Genomic DNA, 21,943 nt, shown 5'->3' with positions numbered 1-21,943 from the left:
TAACCCTAGTTCTGCCCTTGTTTTAACTGGAGTTGTGGCCTTGTGGCAGTACGCACTTGCACTGTCGACCCGAAGCACCAGATGTCCCGTGCTTGTCCAGCGTAGACACCTGATTCCTCCTCCCTGGTCAAGTGGCGTAAAAACGTGCGCCACACGCATGCGCGCTGCAGAGCCGCCCGCCTTCCTGTGGGGCTTTGGGTTTTTAGCCAATCATCGACCGAGGGGTGCGCACAAGCTCAGCTCTAGAAAATGGCGGGGAAGATGGAGCCCTTGAGCATGGAGTCGCCGGACACTGTGGAGGAGACTGGAGGTAGCGAGGGCAAGGGGTGTGTGCCTCTCTCTACCAGGGCAGAAGGGGGAAGGATTCGTCCCAAAACGTTAATGAAATAATGATAGCAGTAGTTGTTTTTTTTTTTTTAAGTTTTAAACCTTTTATCACTCAGAAGTTCAACAAAGTTGAGATAAATAACACACACATTCTCATCACCTAGATTAACTCTTGTCAACTTTGTTCTACTGAATATATTTCTTAAGTATTTTAAAGTAATCATATTGTTCAATGTGCATCTCTTCAAACGAAAAGGGAGGAAGAGATGTTCTCACAAAAATCACCCTGCTGCTTCCACCCCTAAGAAAATTCACAGCAGTTTCCCTAATATCGTCATCTCACATCCAGCCCATATCACACTGTGTGTGGGCTCTAAATTTCTTAATAGAAAATAACCTTCCCTAGGGACAACTTTCTTCCAGGGCACTGACTTGAATAATGACACCTCATCCCCTAAAAGGGGGGGGGGGGGGCGGGTGGAGGTGGCGAGGGTAAGATTCAGCCTACAGACTATTGGAAATTGCAGTCCAGCCAAAAGAAAAATCTTCCAAGGCAATAATCCATTAGTACGCCACTAGCATTTTCCTATTGAACAAACTTTCACAATGTACCAAAGTAGAGATAATAGCATCATAAACACCCATGTGCACATCACTCTGCTTCAGCAGTTGTTGACCGTCTACCATTCTTTTATCTATCCCTAACTCCCCTTCCTGCACTCTCTTCGAGCCACTATATTTATTAACATTAGATTGCAGCCTGTCAGACCTGCTTATGCAGACATCAAAATAGCGATCATTTAGTTGATTATCGTTTGTCCTAGGATATGAGCTCCACGAGAACAGAGACTTTTACTGCTGTTTCCCCAGTACCTAAAACAATGCCTGCCCAGCGTATAGTAGGTGCTCAGTAATTTTTTTAGCGCGTGAATAATGAAATAATGTTAACACAGAGCACTCTCTTAGATTAGAGACATACATTGAGTTCCAGCTTTCAACAAAGAACAGACGGAAGTAAGACAGATGCAAATAGGTTCCATTTATTAGGCATTTAATATAGCAGCTACTGTTATTAAAAAAAAAAATTAGTATCAACCTTTCAAATTCCTCAAAATTGAAGTTATGATTAACTTTATCAGCAATGGAGTAAATTAAATCAAGTTACCATTACCAATCCATTAAATTGGCTTTATAAAGGGAGGGATATCTAGTACTGAAAAACATACATATATATCTAGTATTGATGTCCCTTTGGAGAAACAGGCCTTCTGCCTCACTGGGAGGAGAACTGACCAATAAAGCCTTTGCTAGAGGCAGTTTGGTAGAATATTTTTAGCATCTAAAATGCTATTCCACATCTGCAGTCACCAGGCTAGGTAATCACCGAAGAATACACAGGTGCATGGACCAGGAGTGGTCATTGGAGTGTTGTTGATGGAAGCAAAACAAGGAACAGTGACAGAAGGAGCTAAATCTTGGTATATCTATGCATGCCATGGAATTCCTGGGCAGTGAATTTTTTTTAAAAAGTCAGAAAAAAATAGCTAAAATTAAGTTACAATTAAATTAAATTAAATTATTTAAATTAATTTAAATTAAATTTTAAATGGATAATTGTATTATTTATTGACACAGAATGAGCTCCAAAAGATCACATTTTTAGTAGCAAAAAGCCAGTTGCGATTGAAACAAAAAGAGGGTTGTCAAGTCCAGCCCTGTGAATGATGCACAGAAAAATGTCTGAAGGCTGAAAGCCTGAGAACTTTGAACAAGAGTCTTGGATTTGGGGCGTGTTGCAGAGGTGAAGGCTTTTTGTGATTTATTGTTTTATTTTTTTCTTTTAGAAAGAAAGTAGTACTATATAATTTTAAAATATAAGGGGAAAATTTGAATGGCGTCTGAGAATCATATATTAATATTGGATCAATATTAACATCCAAGTTTTGATAGTTATACTGCAGTTACCTGGTAGATTCCCTTTGTGTAGAAGAAATATACACTGGAATATTAAGGAGTAATGGGCCATGATGTCTGCAACTTATAGTTCAGCAACACTCACAAATGGGGAATCTGATACAAGGGCAAATGGGAGCCCTGTGGCCTCTTTCTACAACTTTTGTGTACATCTGAAATTATTTCAAAATAAAATGTTTAAAAGGAGGCTCATACTCTATAAGCTGTTTTCTTTTGTAACATACAATTTTAAAAGAAATGATCAAGAGGTTAGTTGGATTATTTAAAAATTAGTTATAATCTGCTTTTGGCCTTAACTCATGACTAGCACTAGAAAAACAGTGAAGAAAAAGCAGTGAAAAACACAGGTGGAGCTTTTGTAGAAATGGTTGCAAAATCCAGCTATAAAAGACATGTGGGAACAATCAGGGAAAATGACATATGGTCTGAGTTGGATGATATCACGTGATGATTATTAATCTTGTCATATGTGATTATAGGATTGGGGCCATCTAAGAAAAAGTTCTTAAGTAGTTGAGATGCTTAATGAAGTATCTGGGAATGAAATGTCAAGAAGGCTGGGGCTTACTTGAAAACACTTCAATACAGGGAAAACGTAGCAAATATGAGTGATATTAATGATTGTTACATGTGGGTGATGAGTACATCATAGTTCATTATAGTATCCTCTTTACTCTCATGTGCATTTGAAATTTTTTATTATAAAATATTTTTTAAAATGATCATAGACACTTCTACTTAAAGTAGCTTTAATTTTTTTTTGTTTCATTTCCAAATATTAAGAATAGTTTTAGGGGCCGGCCCGTGGCTCACTCGGGAGAGTGCGGTGCTGATAACACCAAGGCCCCGGGTTCGGATCCCATATACGGATGGCCGGTTAGCTCACTGGCTGAGCGTGGTGCTGACAACACCAAGTCAAGGGTTAAGATCCCCTTACCGGTCATCTTTTTAAAAAAAAAAAAAAAAAAAAAAAAAAAGAATAGTTTTAAAATTAAAAAGTCTCAAGAGGAGACCTACCAACCTGTTAATGGTGATTATATTTGGGAAAGGCAGTGAGAATTAGAGCCAACAAGAAAAGGGGAAGTTTCATTTTCAACTTCATATATTTCTGCAGTGTTTGAATTTTATTAGAATGTTATTTGGTTAAGAAAGTGAAAATTAGAGCAAGAAGACATGAAACATTATACTAAAAAGTCACATTCTTACCACCAAACTGCTGGCAGTAGTTACTTCTGGGAAGGGGAGTGACTTGGAAAAGGGGCTGTTGGTGAGGAAAGATTTTTACTTTTTACTTCATGTTCTTCCATATTTGTTTATTATTTACTTAAGTAATTTAAAAACTTAAAATGGAAAATTACACTAGTGCATACTACTTTATAAAAGATGTTAGACCAGACAAAAAGATGTGAGGGAGAAGGAGTTTTCACTGCATACTATGGCATTTCTTTGTTCACTTTTTGGCTATCATGTATGTGTTTTGTGAGCTGCCTTTCATTTTCTCTGCTCAGTTTTCCTTGGGGAGGAGTAGGTTGCTGGGATCTGAACTTTTCTCATTTTAAGAGTTTAAGATGTTTTTAAGATATTAATATTCTCTGGTGTTTTACAAAAGTAACACAGGCTCATGATAAAATACATATAGAAGTATATATAGTGAAAGTGTGTTTGTTTGAATCAGGATTCTAATGAGGTCTGTCCATTGTGATTGATTGATATATACCTAAAGTCTCGTAATCTATAGGGTTTTTCCTCTCCCTCTTTTTCTTCTTTGTAATTTATTTATTGAAGATATTCCATTTTCCTGTATAATTTCCCACAGTCTGCATGTTGTTGGTTACATCCTCAATGGTGTCATTCAACATGTTCCTCTGCCCTTCGTATTTCCTCTGAATTAGTATGTAGATAAGGAAGCCTGATAAAATCCCTTGTGGCGGGGGGGGGGAGTTGTTTGTTTTTTGTGGCTTGGGGTATTTTTTTAGAGGGAGATTGGGGGCAAAAATCCTTTATGGGCAGTGTTGAGTCCTTCTGTGAAAAGTCTCATAGATATCTGGTTGTCCTTTACTGATGTTAGCAGTCATGAATAACCATTGCCTAGATCCATCACTTCATTAAAAATTTGCAAACTATGAGCTGTAATGATTTTAAAGAAATTCATATAAAATTTTTCTGTCCGTTGCCTTAGTTAGAACTTCATAATGGTCTTGAATAGCAGCAGCAGCAAAACTACATCCCTTTCTCTCACCCCTGAGTTTCATTAAGAGGATGTTGTGGTATCCTTTGTCCTGATTCATCCAGCACATACCATGAGCCTCAGGGACAAGGAACAGGGATCCTGCAGGGGTGCTGCTCTGCCTGGAAACCTTCCCTCAGGCCATCCTTGGCTCCAGCCCAGGGGTGTACACAGAGCCACTGGGACTTTCTTCCTCTCCTCCCAGATAGGTCTGGACCTTTCATCAGTCCCCTTTCATTCTCACTGGGTCCTGTAATTTTGGTTTTCATCTTCACAGGGCAGCACAAGTCTTTGAAGAAGACTGAAGATTTGCTGGCAATGGTGAAAAAGCTACAGAAAGGTCATGTGTCTTCTTGTGTCTGAGCCCCAACCTGGGGCCTGGGGCTTTCAGTCAGACAGGGTGGCTCCAACCCAGGCCCCTCAACTCACAACCTTGAGAAATTATCCCACTGCACTTTTTCCCTCTCATACAGTTTAATTCTTTGAACCATATATACACCTCCACAGTTCAAAATTCAAGAAGCTTAAGAGGATGTAGGTCACACACACACACACACACACACACACACACACACACACACACACACACACACACACCAGTCGTCCATTTCCCTAGCCCACAGGCAGGCAGCAACTGCTTTTAAATTCTTATGTATCTTACCAGAGATTTTTAAAAAATATATCCGTGGGTGTGTATTCTTTGTCCTTCTTGGTCATATACAAACAACAAATGGCAATGTAGACAGCTCTGCACCTTGTTTTGCTTGTGGAGAAGAACCTGGGAGTCAGATTGCATTCAGTACCTACATTAGGGCTAGGCAGAATGCTGGTCAGGTTTGAGGTTTGAGCCACAGCCCATTCTCAGCTTAAAATGCTATAATACATTGATTGGTTGTTCCAAACACAAGGGAACATCCCCTTCCCTGACTCTGCACCTGCATATAGAAGAAGTGCATTGGGGCTGCTGCCTAAGCTAGAATTAGGTAGAGAAATCGCAGGGTGGGAAATGTGTAGTGACCCAGCTTGACCGTCTCCAGTTAAAAAAAAAAAAAAAAAAAACCGGACCCTCAGGGATTTCTTGCCATGTAATCAGCACCATGGAGAGTACCCATTCTCCTGGAAGTCACAGGAGCTGGAGTTGGTGACCTTAGAAAATCCAGGGCCTGCACCTATTAACTCCAGAAGGCCTTAGGAATTGGCAGTGAGATCCAGCAAGGATCAGGCAGCTTTTTGCTCCAGCTCTGTGTTGCCAACCTTGAAGCCAAAAAGAGATGAGAAAGAAGGCTTCTCCATACATAGTGCTGATGTAGGGATTGTGAGAAGTTAGAGATGACTCTCTAAAGGGTCAGTGATCTCCCTCTCACTGGGGAGCTTGCAAATTGTCACCTGCAACATGAAAGCAGCATTTCCCCCTTTTCTCAAATGAGGTCAATACCACAATCCAGATTGATAGAAATGACAACCTGCCCTTTCTGGTTTTTAATAGGGTAGAGCAGGCGGAAGGTCTCCATTGGCTCCCACCACACTCAGAATTATATCTGGAATACAATTGTGGCCCAAGAGGCCCTGAGTGATCTCACTTCCCTCTCCCCCACCTCACCTCCTGCTACTCTCCACTTCCTCACTAGAATAGAGCCACACCAGCTCCTCACCATTACTTTGGTCTCGTGCCTCATGCCTCACCCACTTCCATTACAGGGGACTTGTACCCTCTGCCTGGAATGGTCTCACTTCCACACTTTCCACCCCTATGGAACTGCAGTGCCTGCTTCTCTCGCTTGATGGGGGGGCCTTTCTATATTTCAAGAAGTACCTTTTACCTTTTTATCTTCAGCATCTTGCCTCACTTGATTTCTCTTCACAGCAGTTATTGCCATCTGAATTGATTCATATATCTCTGTTCAATGTCCACCTCCCCCACCCAGTATGCAAGCCCTGCAAGGGCCTCTTACAGAGTCCAACACACAGCAGGTGCTCAATAAATACCTGCTGATTTACAGCAGCAGAGACAGTGCCAGAACGCACCCCTTCTCCATCTGCCTTGGACAGTCAGGCATCTGTCTTCTCTGGCTCAATCTTTCTTTCTTTCTTCAGAAGGAAGCCTGGAGCCACAGATTGAGGAGCTGATTAACCGGATTAATGAGCTTCAGCAAGGTAAACTTGGGAGCCTAGACTGGCCAGCTGTGGCCAGCAGGAAGGGCCTGAACTATGAATGCCTCCATTTCCTCATTCATAAAATCCAGGCCCCTCTGGGGCTGTTTGAAGATGATTGTGCAGAGTCACAGTCTTCAAGAGAACAAGGCTAGAGGCTGCACTCACACAGTGTCTTCTTTCCTTCTTAGGCCCAGCAAAGGAGGAATCCGGTGAGAAACTGGGAGAGGACCAAGCTCTCTGGGAGGCTCTGCACAGAGAATTAGACTCCTGTAAGTGGGGCCAAAAGAAGGACCCAGAGATCCCACGATCACTGCTGCTGTTCCCGCGCACACCTCAGGGCACTTGCACAAGCTGTTCCTTTGCCTGCAGTGCTTTCAGCTCACATAGGCCAGATTGCCTCTTGCCATCCCATGTCATCTTTCAGTTCACAGCTCAACTTCACCTTGACAGGACTTCCTGTCAGGTGGTCCCATCTGAAAGTAGAATCCCAACCTCTCTCTCTCATTCTCCTACTTGATTTGTTTCTTCAGAGCCTTTATTTCCTCCTGACATGGTGTATTTATCTCTTTCTAGTCATCTCTCCCCTCAGTGTCCATTCCTTATGGTCCATTCTTTACAGTCTTCACTCCTTTGACACAGGGAATGTGAGCACAGAGTAGGAGAAGGTGGATCAGGACAGTCCCCGTGGTAGATGGGTGTGGGGGTGGCAACAAGACACCTCGCCTCTCGTGGAACTGTACCACACCTTCTGTGTGGCTTTGCCCCTTGCATGAAGTTGCAGTGGGGCACAGGATGTGGCTCCTGGGGGCTGAAAGTGTCATTCTGTTTTCCAGTGAATGAAGAAAAAGTGCACCTGGAGGAGGTCTTGAGAAAAAAGCAAGGTATTTGCCAGTTGCTGTATATTCCTTATCCAACCCCGCTACCCCACAAAAGTCCACAGTATCTGGAGCAGCCAGAGGAATCCCACTGAAACCTGAGTTAGAGTGCTTCCCTCTCTGTTCACATCTCTCCCTTGGTTGCCTCCTCACTTGAAGTAAGCACCCAAGTCCTCTCAGTGCTCTCCAATGCCTGACATAATGTGGGGCCCATTACCTCTGCCCAATCCTGAATCCCCAAGCTCTCACAAGGCCCCCTTGGTTCCTCTCCCCACAGAGGCACTGAGGATCCTCCAGCTGTATTGCCAAAAGAAGCAAAGTGAGGCTCACAAGTAAGAGATCCTGCCCTGGCTCTTTCCCATCTCATTCCCCAGCCTGAAGGAGGAGGGAGCAGAGCTCAGGGAAAAAATCTTGGATACCACTCTTCATTTTCTCTTTCTATAAAATAGAGTAGCCAGACAAAAGACTCCCCTAGTCTTCTCTGATATTAGGTGGTGATGTTAAGATTAACTCACTTGTTTAACCATTTAATGCTAATTTATCAAAGAAATTCCATTCACTGCTGTTATATTCTAAGTCTTTCTCTGTTGGTCATCCAGTTCCTCTACCATCCATTCATTTGTTTATCTGTCTGCTTATTTTAGGCCCCCAGTCATCCATTTACCTTCCCAACCATCTACCCACTCACCCACTCATCTGTTCATCCAACTATACATCTATCCAACTATCCAGCCAGACAACCATGAGCCATCATATCTCCAACTTTCCATCTAATCATCTTCCACTCATCCAACCATGCATTTATCCTCTCTTCATCCTTCCATTCATCTAGCCATTAATTTCTTCACCCAACCATCCATCCAGACATCTATCCATCCTCCCAGCAATTCTTTCTTTATTTCTTTATCCAACCATCATCATTATTTCTCTAACCAGCTATCATTTCTCCAGCCAGCCACTCGTCCATCCAATTAACTGTCCATTCAACCATCTATCCGTCCATGTCTACATCCTGTGAACCTTTACTTACCACATTCCTGTGACCAGAGATGTCACGTACTGTTGCACCATGGCTTTAATTGTGTGGGGAAACCTGATAGATAGTTCATGTGGGTGTATGCTTAACCACACTACACACACTGTCCAATGAGCATTTATGTACACTTATTTACCTAATCCTCACAATGACAATTACAGGAGTTAAGAGTTTATGTCACCCTTCCACCACTATGACCATTTTACATATGTGGAAACTGAGACCCAGAGAGGTTAAGTAACTTGACCAGGGTCACAGTGAAGTAGCAGATCCAAGCTTCAAGCCATGACTTTAGAATCCATGATGCTAAGCGACTGCACCCCTCACAAAGCTTTCTTGGGAAGGCCAGTTCAGTGGTGGACAGGATGAACAGGGTGATGGTCTTGACAGAGGCCCATAAAGGGTCACATTCAACAGAAGAAAGGAGAAGGGTGAATGTTGTTAACAGACCCCACCCCTCACACTCACTCCTGCTAGAGGAAGCAGGGTTCATTCCGAGAGTATGACTGAGGCTTGTCTTTCTTTTCCCAGGAAGCACATGTTGCAGGAGTGCATGGAGCAAATTTCTGTCCATAACTCTCAGATCGCAGAGAATTGCAAGCAGAGGAAGCTGGGGTAACTCCCAAGCTGGGAGCCTGCCCGGCCACTGGGTGGAGAGTGGGAGTGGGGCTTACATCAGGGAGAGTTTGTTGGAAGAGTAACTGTTAGAACCAAGTCTTGGAGGATAAAACCCCTGAAGGGGTTCCCAGCAGAGAGAGCACCAGGCAAGGATGTGAAAGACTGTGCATGAGGAGCCTCAGAGCTGGTTGGGCTGGGTGTCAGGCCTAGCCTGTATTCTCTCATTCCTGGGTGTCAACCCCCAGGTTGGATGTTGAAGAACAGCTGGAGGATCTGATGGGCCAGCACAAGAACCTCTGGGAATTCCACGTGAGCCATTGTCATTGCCTCCAACCAAAGCCACTCTTCCCCTGAGACTGGCCCAGTGTCCAACCCTGCTCAGGCCCAGTGCCATGGGATTGTCCTTGACTCCTTTCTTCCTCTAGCCCACCTACTCAATCCCTTGTTTTTTACCTCAGATCTGGCCACTTTTCACCATCCCCCACTGCCACTCCCAGCATGGCTTGTTCAGACTATTGCAGTAGCCATTGCTGATCCTGCTTCCCTCCTGCTAACCTAGGGTGTGGCCACCTTGCAATGGCAAGTGGGAACCCTGAGAAAGCCATGGTCAGGTCACTCTTTCATTCAACTAATGTCCATTTGTGCACCAGGCAGCATTCCAGGCAGGGAGAGACAGTGTTGAACCAAAGGAGCCAGGTCTTTGCTGTCCCAAGCTGGTTGGGGACAGGGGGAGGCAAACCCAGACTCCAACCAAGAAAATAGGTAGGTGGTGCAATGTCGGTGAGGATGTCCTCTGAGCAGGTGACATCTGAATGCACATGTGAAGGAAGTGAGGGAAGAAGCCATGCAGGTAACTGGGAGCAAGTGTTCCTAGAAGAAGGAAAGGCCAATGCCAAGGCCAAACTGCGCCTGGAACTTTTGAGGAACAGCAAATGGGAGAATGAAGGATGAGGAAAGTGGGAAGAAATGAAGTTTCAGAGGTACACGGGGACATAGAGAGCGATTGGAGGGAAATGGGTCCCCAGCCACAGCAGAAACTGCACACTGAGTTAATAGTTGAATGAATGAATGGCCTAATACAGGTAAGGACTTTGCAGAAGAGCAAAGGTTTGGGGGGAGGGGAAGCGGGGAGCGTGCGGTGTAGCTGAGAGGCAGGCCGACGAACAGGCCTCCTCTCTGTCCTCCCAGATGCTGGGGCGGAGACTGGCCCGGGAGATCCGCACGCTGGAGATGAGCAAGGAGCAGCTGCTCAGTGATAGTGAGACTCCAGCTGGGGGGAGGCGGAGCGGGTGGTGGGCCAGCCCCTCGGCCCCGCCCCTGACGCCCCGCCCACCCGCAGGGAAGCTGGTGCGGGCCAAGCTGCAGGAGGTGGAGCTGCGGCTGCGCTCGGCGCCCGAGGTCGGCGGCACCCGGGCGGCGGGCGACGGGTGAGAGGGGAAGGGACGCCTGAGCGAGGGGGAGGGGCCCACGTCCCCCAGCAGCACCCTCAAATGCCTCTGCCCCCCCGCCCTTCTCGGCGTCTTCGGATCTCTGTCTCAGTGGCTTCTCCCGCAGGCTGAAGGAAGAACTGGAGAAATTCGGGGATCAAGTCCCCACCCAAACCCAGAGTGCCCCACAGGCCGGGGCCAGCATAGGAGAGGTGGGGAACCCGGAGAACGAGGCGAAGCGGTCAGAGACAAGGGAGACCGAGCGGGCGGGGATCCTCGGAGGTCCCCCCGAGAGAGCGGCCTGTGGGGGGCAGGCGTCCTCGGGGGCGGGGACACGGCAAAGAGAGCCCTGTGGCCGCCGTGCAGCGGCAGGTGCAGTCTGGCGTGGGCGAACCGGAGGGTGCCCGAGCCCCGTCCCCCGCAGCCCGACTGCCCTCTTCCCGCAGGCCGGCCGCGAGCTCCCCGGCGGCCGCGACGAGGAGGACTTGGAGCCGCCGGTGGAGCTGGTCCTGACGGCCCCCTAAGTCAATAGGACACACCCCGTCCCGACCTTCCTTCAAGGCCTGTCAAGAAATAAAGGCATTGATTTCAGACCGTCCTCTGCTGAGTCTGTGCTCCAGAATCACAGGGGTTGGGGGTCGCGTGGGAAGCGTGGGGTGTCCGGGGCACTCTGGGCGGGGTCTCGGCAGGACTCCGCCCACCAGTCGCACAGCCGGCGCGCAGCATAAATGCTCCTGAGCCACTCCACAATGGTAAGTGGGTGTCAAGTCCCCCTGACCCCACCTCTATGGCCTCATCACGGGTTCCTGAACCATTTTATTAACAAGGGTAAGAGGAAACGTTAAAAACCCAGCTCAGATCCTCAGGTCCTGTGGGTCTCCTGTGGTCCAGAGAAACCCCAGCCTCCCCGCAGACTCCCACCGACCCCTCAGACCTGCCCAGCTACCTGCGCTCACGCTCACACGCTGGGCTGTAGCTGCAGAGGCCTTCCCACCTTTGTCAAACGCTTCAGGCTCTTGTCCTCTCAGGCCCTTGGCCCTTTTGTGTCCTCATCGGGGGTGCCCATCCCCTGGGTCTCCTGGGGCTTTTGCACCCACTGCGGGTCTGTTAAATAAGTTGCTCAGGAGGTAGGCCTTGGGGACCCAATTCCAAAGGGCACCTTGCACCAGATTGCTGCCATTTACCGAGCATGTATCGATCAAGCACTTGATGATTGTCCTTTGTGTACCAGGCAGTGTTGCAGGCCTGGGTTTTAAATAGTGTGGTCAGAGAAGGTCTCAGTGGGGAAATGAGCGAAGGAGCCATGTGGGGATGTGGGGGAAGGTACACCCGTAGGAAGGCAGGCTCATGTAAAGCCTGTGCAGTGGGACTGCGCTCAGTTGTGCCTGAGGAGCATCTGGAGGAGGCCAGCATGGAGGAGCAGAGTGAGATGCAGAGGGATGGGACACTGTCAGAGAGTTGTGGGGGACCCAGTCAGGTTGTATGTGGTGTTCCGAGAAGAGAACCTGGCACACAGCAAATACTCAGTAAATGCTGCTATCACTTATGGTGGTTTGTTATTATTCCCAATACACAGGTGAGGGAAACAGGTGTATAAATGACTTAGAACAGTGGCTTATAGCTATTAAGTGTTCAATAAGTGGTTCATTTCATTTATTATTATTATTATTCCCAGGCTACAGATAAGGAACACCAAACGGTGTATATCTCTTAGAACAGAGATTTTTATACAATAAATGCTCAATAAGTGGTACCTATCTTTTATTATTCTCATTACTCTTCCTGTTACTCCCAATTTGGAGATGAGAAAATCGAGGCAGCAAATCTGTACAGTAAGCCCTCAGTAAATGTTGGGTCTTGGAATTGTTGCTATTATCCCACACCCACAGAGGAAGCCCCAGGGAGCATTATCTTGGGCCCAGCTGACCCCAGGCCCAAGCTTGGATCCCCTGCCCCACCAACACCACTGGCCTGCTTCAAGCCAGCCTCCAGGAATCTTTAGGGAGCTTCAGCATCTTCTTCATCATCCTCTTTGTGTCACACAAATGGGGACAGCCTGGACATTCTGCTGACCTGGCTTCCCTGTTCACTGGCTGGGTGACCTCAGGCAAATTGTTTAATGTCTCTAAAATTCAATGACCGAATTTACAAAATAGTGATACCAATTGCATGGAACTTATTATTATAAATCTGGCCATCTCCTCACTCCTCTTGAAATCTCTTCTGAACCCCTGGGAAGGCTAAATTGACCCTCATGAGGATTCAGCGCAGTACACGGAGATAACTGGTACATTAAGTCATCTCATGCCACCAAAACTGCTAAGTACATTTACCCACGTCCCCTCAGAATATCACACAAATCAGTAAATGCCCTCGTCTGGATGCACCTTCTTTTTCTTCCCCATCTGTCTCTGCCTCTGCCCACTCCCACTGGGAGATCTAGTAACCTCAAGCTACTGTTTCCCATGACGCCGCCTTTGCTCATGCCATTCTCTCTGGTTGAAACACTCTTCTCAGTTTGCTTTGTCTCAGTAAATATTGCTTGCATGCAATCCAGAGCTAATGGATGATACATCCAAGTACTCCCACAGACATTTTCATATTGTGTTAATATATTACTTCATTATTATTTATTGAAGGGTGCCATGTATTCAGCTACATTATCTTAAGAAGAATGGAATTGATCCGCCTTATTCATGATCCTGCAGCCAGTTCCTAGTAAAGTTAAGAGTCCACCCTAGGTGAATCCTACCCATGCTACGGTGGACACATTAAAAATGGCCAGTTTGGGGATAATTTGAGCATTAATAAATAGTTACAATAAAAGGGAAGGCAGGGGACTGGTGAAGATTGGAGGAGACTAAAAGGACAAAACAGCTAAATAGCATATTGAATAAAAAAAGAATCCATAAGGACACTTACAAAAAAAAAAAAAAAGAGAGAGAGGAAAAGGAAAAAAAAACTTTTTCACAGAAGAATAACAGCTAGTAAATAAGGAAGGAAAGATAGAATTTAAAGATCATTTTGTAATCCACATTGAAGTAATTGATTCACGGATGAATGATTAGTGGATGCAGACTGAGAAGGGTATTTCAACCACTGGGTGAAAGGCTATTGAGAAGCAGGATATTAACATGTTCTCAAAGTTTTATCCTGCAGGGTGTTTATGAATACTGAAGAAGGATGTGCCTTTACAATGGGGACATTGGACATTGGAGAGCTACCACCTGATCCAAGGCCAAGTTTAGCATTGCCGGTAGAGGGACAGTTTGACCTTATATTCCTCTTGATGTGTTGAATGGCAGGTACACATCACCACCAACGTGGGGTTCTTGATGAAAATGCTTAACTTAAAACTAATCAAGAGAAAAGAGTCACAGTGAAATGTTCTGTAGGGCCATTTGCCCTGGACACTTGAAAGCATTAAGTGTCATGAAGAGTAAAAGAGGGTGGTGTATTCGTTTCCTATCGCTGCTGTAACAAGCTACCACAAGCTTTGTGCCTAAACAGTACAAATTTACTACCTTAAAGTTCTTGTCAAAAGTCTCACTGGACTAAAATTAAGGTGTCATCAGGGCTGTGTTTCTTCTGAATGATCTTGAAGAGAATCTATCTTTATCTTTTTAGCTTCTCAAGGCTTCCTGGGAGCCTTGACTCACATTACTCTGATTATTCTGATCACTGCTTCCATTGCCACATCTTCTCTGACTCTGACTTTCCTGTCTCCCTTTCATGAAAACCCTTGTGATTACATTAGGCCCACCCAAATAATCCAGGGTAATCTTATCTAAGTCATATCTTCAAAGTCCCTTTAGCCATGTAAGGTCAGATATTCACAGGTTCTGTGGATTAGGATGTGGACATTTTGGGGAGCCATTATTCCACACTGGGGAACTGTTCTTGATTGGGAGAGAGCAAAACCAAAACAAAAACAAAGTTAACTTATGAACCTTTATTGGAACCTGGATCAAGGCTAGGGATAAACGGCTATAAAGAAGATTTGGGGGAAAATTTAAGAATGGACTGAAATTTGGATGATGTTGAATTAACGTTAATTTCCTGTAAATGATACTGGTGATAAGGTTGGTTGGAGAACGTTCTTATTTTGAGAACATGAGGGCTGAAATAGGTTTTAAATTTCATGATGTCTGCCACCTATTTTTAGATGGTTTGAACAGGTGGAAAGTATGTTCATGTTTATATACAGAGGGGGAGGGATAAAGTGGATGTGCTAAATGTTAATAGCAGGTGAATCTAGATGTTCATTATATGGGTCTTTTTTATAGATTTGAAATTATTAGTTTAAAAGAAGGAATACTACTACTACTACTACTACTACTACTACTACTACTACTACTACTACTACTACTACTACTACTACTAATCAGTTTCCATAGTCTCCTCCTATCTCCTAGACCTCCCACTGACAGGTCCCAGAGATGGCAGGCTTTATAGTTTATATAAGCACATAGAACTGGACTTAAGAATCTCCCCCACCCCCATTTCCCAAGAAACACACACATCTTCACTCAAATGCTGTCTTTTTCCAGAACTGAATTTGCTGGTTTATGATGTCCTTAGGTCCCAGCCCAACTCTGCCTTCTTGATGAAATTTCTTTGTTGATACTTAGTTCCTTGGAAATGAAAAGTACATTTTAGGGTCTTGCTTAAGGCTTCTGCATTTCCCCAATCACCATTGCTTGCTGGAAGATGTTTTCACTCTCTCCTTGGCTAGAGATTTCAGGAATTAGAAAGGAGAATGAAGCCTTCTGAGCCTGTAGGAGCGTCCATAGAGAAATGAGTCTGCTCTCTCACAGGTGGCCTTTCCTGGCCTGTAGAAAATCCATATCCTTTGGCTTTTGATTTTCCCTGTGTTCTCCTGGCTCAACTGACCTTCATGGCAGGGCTGCTTCTCTTTTCATTGAAATGATTGATGGCTGCCTTGGGTGCCTTCACATACTTCCCCCGGTGTTTCTTCCTGTCCCCACCCATGTCCTCTGCCCACAGAGCTTGCATTCAGTTCCCATTATTTGTTCTCAGAACTTTGCTTCTTTGCCTGTCTTTCAGGTTCAAATGTGAATGGGCCTGGGGAAGTGCATTGTTGCCAAAAGACTGAAGGGTACTCCTGAAAGAATGGAGCTAGAAAGAAACCAACTGTGAAGAACAAGAACGGAGCCGGGGAGGGGCCCCAGGAGATGCAGACAGAGGAAGCACAGCCCGAGCTGGACAAGGCACCAAAGAGGGAGTGGCCCAGTGACATCATCAGAATTTACGGGTGGAAAATAATTCCTCCCCGGGTAGGCAATGGAGTATACTAGCTAGCAGAACAGAACCTGGGACCAGGTTGTCTCAGTTAGAATCCCAGCTCTGCTGCACACCAGCTGTATAACTTCAGGCAGGTTACTTACCTTCAATATGGCTCAGTTTCTTCATCTGTAAAGCAGATGGTTACTGTGCAGGTTAAGTAAGTTGGTAATATATGGAAAGTGCTTAAAACAATACTTGGCACATTATAAGCATAAGGTTGTTTATAGCCATCATTATTACAAACAATTTTCATATCCTCATTGGGTCATCATCCCAGTAGTCCTACACAATCAACAACATGTGTTTTTGTCACCTTACAATTAAGAAAACTGATGGTGACTTCACTAAAACCAGGGAAGAACTAGTATTCAAGGCCAGCTGTCCTTACTCCAAGTCCAGAATTCTTCCTCTTCTCCAGGCCACACCATACTGTATTCTTTTTTTATTTTTTAAATATTTTCCTTCATCTTGTTAGCAAGTTAAGATCACAATCCATTTGACGTAATTTTTCCAAGTTCAGTAATTCAACTTGTGTTTATTGAGTATCTGCCATGTCCCTGGCACTTTTTGTTAGCCATTGAGAAAGTAACAGAAAATGTGTCGGTCACAGGTTCTGCCCTCAAGGAGCTTATAGACTAGTGGAGGGATAAAAGATGTACACACTATATAAGAGCAGACATAAAACAGCGTGGAGGCAGTGGAGCCGATGGAAAGTGTACCAGGCCAGGAATCAGTTGGTTCCTTTTGTGGCTCAGCCTTGGTTATCTGTGTGACCTTGTTGGGGTAATATAAACAAAAAATAAAATCTCCTGCCAACCCAGAAAACTTCCCCACAAAAAAGTGGAGGAGAAAGAAGACAGTTTTAGTATTGAATAAGCATTAAAGCAGAATTGATGCCCATCACAGGCAATCGCTACAAAGATTGCAAAGAGAAAGAAATCTCGCCCTTTTATTGAGCCAAGAAGATACAGCCCATTCATGAATAAACAATAACTAGTCCTCAAATAAGCAGACTTAACAGCACCTTTTGTCACAGCGTAGTTCATCCAAAATTGGGGTGACCCTCCATTAGTTAATTGGCTTTATTCAAAGGAAAATCAAAGGACAGGAAGCAGTTTTGGAGCAAGTCACCTGCTGAGGTTAGGTTCCTACCCTTTCATAGAAACTGGGAGATAGGGCTGCTACCTTCTTTGATGACTATCTTTCAAAGAGCTGGTTCCCAGCTCCTTGAGAAAGACATTTCTGGGTAATAATGTTGGTAATAAGAGGCTTATCAGCCTTTCAAAGAGACAGAGAAAGAACAAGTTTTTAAGAGAAAGATGCTCTAAGAAAAGGCAGACTAGAGAAGTCTCTCCTTTTATTTTCACCAGGGGAAATTAAGCCTTTTTTTCTAATTTGAATTTGCCCTTACAACCTTGGGTAAGTCACTTCATCTTTCTGATGAAGTCTTTTCCTTCTAAGTCAGAAGAGGCAGGAGATCTACAAGAGTGTTTGCAACCTACTATCCTGGGAACCAAACAGCACTAAATGTTTTCATTCTTAGCCAATTACAGTGGCTTTTTAAAACATCTTTTAAAAAATTTAAATGATGCCTTTGGAGAGGGGCAAGCACACCCAGATCCCCATAATCCATCCTCATTCCACCCTATTGTCTTGTATCCCATCTTCCAGCTCTTTCAACATCCATTGTGTAGGATTCTGGAGGTGCTCACTAGGTGTAAACAAGGGCCCCAAAGCATTAAAATGAGCTACTCATAGAAAGATCATTGTTGGCCATACTTTCCAGAGAGGTTTTTTGAGGCCACAGAACTTTTTGTGATCCTTGGTGAGTAGAGAGGATTTGGATTATAAAAACAAGAATTTTGTTGTTGTTGTTGAGGTAAAATTCACAAAACAGAAAATTAACCATTTGAAGTGGACAATTTAGTAGCATTTACTACATTTACAATGTTGTGCAATCATGTTTCTATCTAGTTGCAAAATATTTTCATCACCCAGAGTCCCTCTTCCTCCCACCCCCCAGTTTCTGATAACCATGAATCTACTTTCCGTCACTATGGATTTACCAATTCAGAATATTTCATGTAAGTAGGATCATGCAATAAATGACCTTTTGTATCTGGCTTCCACTAGAATCAATACCATTTTTGAAAGACTGAAAATACAAAATGTTGGAAAACTACTGTGGAAGACTGTTTAGCAGTTCCTTAAAATCTAATATACACCTGCCATAAGATCCAGCCATTGCACTCTTGGTATTTATCCAAATAAAGGAAAACACACACATGAGAGCATATGCACACACACACTAGTAGAACTAACAAATGAAAGGCTCCTTGATGATTCATGCTTTTGAGACTCTTTTCATGTGCTTAATGGCCATTCACGTGACATCTCTGTGAAATATTTGTTCAATTATATTCCTACATGCTCCACAAGGGACATGCCTAGTTATAAAAATCACAGCACTGACAGAAACCCAGAGATATGGCTTCTTACCAAGAATTTGTTGTTTATTAAAAATTCTTCTCAATCTAGATGCAGTTACAATGAGGGCCATTTTTACCATAAGCAATTTTGACTAATTAAAATTTCACCTTTATCAGGTGTCCTGGGAAACAGGAATTTAACCTAAAGTCAAATTTGTTCTTACACAAAGTAAAAGGGTTTGTCACAGAGGTTATCCCCTCATTCCTCAAGTCCATAAATAACCTTATTGCAAAATCCCATTTTGAACATTTTTTTCATGGGGCCGTTTCTAGTTTCAATTCCAATGTCAGTTAGTGGAAGAAAACTGTTCCCTTTCTATTTCCAAACAGTGACCAGAGAAATCATCTTAAGCCATATTTGATAACCGTCTGTTAAAAACTCTAATGGCTTCCTGTGGCACTTGGAATAAAATGCATTGTGTTTAGCATGCATTGTCTCCGCCCAGGCCCATCTTATACTGCTCTGTGCCTTTCTAACTACCCTCCCACTACAATGGCCCTTTTCCTGTTTGGGGTCAAGTTCCTTGGAAACAGACTCTGAAATAGAGGCGGGCTCAGGGGTTTCTTACGAATTTCAGTTGTGTTGGAGCTGCAAGGAAGCGAAGGGAGGAAGCAGGATTAGGCAGAAGAGATGAATGCAGGTGCTGTTAAAACAACAGCCTCAGTAGGTCCCACAGGGAGCTCTAGAGCATGGAGGGCCCTTCAGAGTCATCCCAAATTGAGACAAAGGGGCACAGGCCTGTGCTTTCACCCCGAAGACGGAAACTAAGCAATTTCTCACAGCATCCACTCTGTTTGATTTATCTGAACAGACCAACATCTCTCCCAACTCAAGGCTTTTTCATGTGTTTGTCTGTTCTTTTTGCCTGGAGTGCTTCTCTCCTCTCCCATCCCACTACCCTTGCCTGCAAGTTTTGCTTCATTTTCCAGGTCACGTGGGAAGTCTGAATTCCTCAGAAAGCTCTTCTCTGACCCCTGAGTCTAAATTACATTTTTCTTTTAAACTTTCATATAAACTTGTACTTTTCTTTTACATAAAATTATTAAAATGCGTAATTATATTTTTGTGTAGTATTTGTGCATTTTAAGACTTTCGATACATATCGATACTCTCCAGAAGAGTTTTATCACTTTATTCTTCCTCCTTTCCAATATTGTGCGTTACTATTCTTCTTAATCTTTGCAAAATTGATAAGTGAAAAGTGGTTTGCATCACTTAAACTTTTCTTTTTTTAAGGAGAATGGAGTTGATATTTCATGTCTTTTTTAGCCATTTGTATTAACACTTTTTAAATTGACAACTTATGATATTTGCATATTTTTTCTATTTTTCTGTTGTCATGTTTTTTAAATGTATATAATAGCCCATCAATATGTTGAAGATATATATACTTGTCATATATGGCATAGATATCTTCCTAGTCAGTCTTATTTTTTCTTCAATTTTATTTATGGCCCTCTAACCATAAATAAAATGTTATTTCATCGATTTTATTAAAATTTTCATTTATTGTTAACTTTTATGTGGATGTGGTGTCTTGACCTTCACAGTTGAATAATGCACCTCTATTTACTCTTATTGTTTCGTTATCTTTTAAAAAATATTTTATTGAAGGCCACTGTTATTTTATGATTACATTTCACTCCTTAGACTGCCTGTTTCTATTTTTAAAGAGTTAAATATATTATAACCTGATTTCTTTAATTTCCAAATGGTCAACCTTTTTTGAGTTATTCTTTTCTTAAGTAATTCAAATATCTTCATTATCTATTATCATTCTGATTTGAGATAATTTTCTAGACTCTTGCTCTATTTCATTGGTTTAGCTGTTTAGTCTGACATAGGATGCCATATCATTTTAATTATTTTGGCTTAAAATTATGGTAATCATTGCACCTGGTTAAAAAGTCCCACTAATTATCCTTTTTAAATAGTCCCTTGGCTATGAAAATAGCACATGGATTCTTACAGATGAACATGAAACTGATTTTTACATGACATAAGAACTAAAATTTCTAATGCTAATGAGACACTAACTGGACATTTTAAAATTTTTTATTTATATTTAGAGAAAACTGATAGTTTTACAAAATATAGTCTTCACTGCCAAGCAAAAGGTATGCTGCCTCTTTCATGTCCAACAGAAACTTCGTTTTCTCCCCATAACTCTGACACAGTTTTGTTAAGCTTAATTTTAAATATTTCATATGCATTTTTTCTGGCATGAATGTAAACTAATTTAAATTAAGTTTGTAAACTGCTTATTGTTGATGTATGTGTACTTATTTATTAAGTGGCCAACTAACTGAATTCATTCATTGCTTATAATAATTTTTTAGTTGATCTGTCTTCAGTTTTTCCTATGGTATGCAAAAGATTGTTTGCTTTCACCTCCTGCTGGTTTCCTTGAGTTTGTTAATTGTTTTCTTGCTGATTCATTTTTTAAAATATATTGCGTAAAATTAAAAAAGATTTAAATTATTAAATACTTCTAAATACATTTCCCATACACTTTTCATATCTTATTCTCATTGCTTCTCCTCTCTGAGTACACTGAGCTTTCAGATTTTGTTTTCCTTTGACCATGTAGCTATTCACAATATTATTTATTGGTTAAAAAGTGGTTTTTCTCTTTTATTAATCTTTTCATCATTTTTTCTAGTTTTGCTCCAGCATTGTCAGAAAATACTACCTATGCTATTTAACTTTGAAGATTTAAGTTTCTTTAACCTAAGGAAAAGGAATATCAGTATTGACTATTCATAAGAATCACCCACATATCTTTTTAAAATAAAAATTCTGGGGAGCATCTCGGTTGTATTGATTTAGAACTTTGTGCGTTGACCTAGGAAATCTGCATTTTTAGAAAGCTCACAGTACAAGCCCAGGAGATAGCCGGGTTTTAGAACCTCTCTGATTGATGACAGTACCAAATTACACAAACATCCCATAGATATTTGAAAATAGTATGTATTATATATTTTTTGGTTTGACATCTAAATATAAATTGTATATTTAGTGTACGTACATATATATAAGATTATTAGAAATGGTGTGCAATTTCTATGTTTACTTATATTTTATTTACTGAGTATATCAAAACTTAGAAAATGGTGGGTTTTTATTGCTCTATGTATTTCTAACATTTTGTTTGCTATGCCTTACTACAAACATTTTCACAGTTATTTTATCTTCCTCATGGATTGTACCTTTAATTGCTGTTAATCTTATCACTGTTAATCTTTTCTCCTGTTAATTCTTTTTGCCTTGAAATGCAATTTAAGTGTCGCCCATTCTTTTTGTTTGCCTTAGGGAAGAAAAATTGACCATTATTTTATTTTTGGAGCTAAGTCATTTAGCTTTAGGTGTGTGTCCTATGAAAGAAACAGTTAAATATATCTTTTCAAACAGGTTTCTATTTCAAATTTAGTTTGCTTTTAAATCTACTTTAATCATTTTAATTGTGTTTTATATTTTTCTCATTGTTTGCTGTAATAGTAACATCTTC

The 21,943-nt window shown here is 42.5% G+C and overlaps 1 protein-coding gene across 2 annotated transcripts; it reads left to right on the top strand.

Moving 5' to 3' along the window:
* The first annotated feature begins 181 nt into the window (after window positions 1–181).
* On the top strand, window positions 182–11,229 carry SYCE1L (synaptonemal complex central element protein 1 like). 2 transcript variants are annotated; one of them, XM_063112667.1, is made up of 11 exons: window positions 232–310; window positions 4,806–4,868; window positions 6,623–6,682; window positions 6,877–6,951; window positions 7,516–7,563; window positions 7,835–7,889; window positions 9,457–9,520; window positions 10,400–10,469; window positions 10,551–10,638; window positions 10,766–10,850; window positions 11,085–11,229. In XM_063112667.1, exons 1-11 carry the CDS (start codon window positions 250–252, stop codon window positions 11,160–11,162), a joined length of 747 nt encoding a protein of 248 aa, XP_062968737.1. In that variant the 5' UTR covers window positions 232–249; the 3' UTR covers window positions 11,163–11,229. The 2 variants fall into 2 exon arrangements, with proteins under 2 accessions (XP_062968738.1, XP_062968737.1); XM_063112668.1 differs by lacking the exons at window positions 6,877–6,951; window positions 7,516–7,563 and having other exon boundaries at window positions 182–310.
* Window positions 11,230–21,943: the final 10,714 nt, after the last annotated feature.

The sequence above is a fragment of the Cynocephalus volans genome, chromosome 10 (genome assembly GCF_027409185.1).
Source record: "Cynocephalus volans isolate mCynVol1 chromosome 10, mCynVol1.pri, whole genome shotgun sequence".
Taxonomy (NCBI): domain Eukaryota; kingdom Metazoa; phylum Chordata; class Mammalia; order Dermoptera; family Cynocephalidae; genus Cynocephalus; species Cynocephalus volans.
Note: the sequence above shows the minus strand (reverse complement) of the source record. Positions and strands in the feature narration are given on the sequence as shown.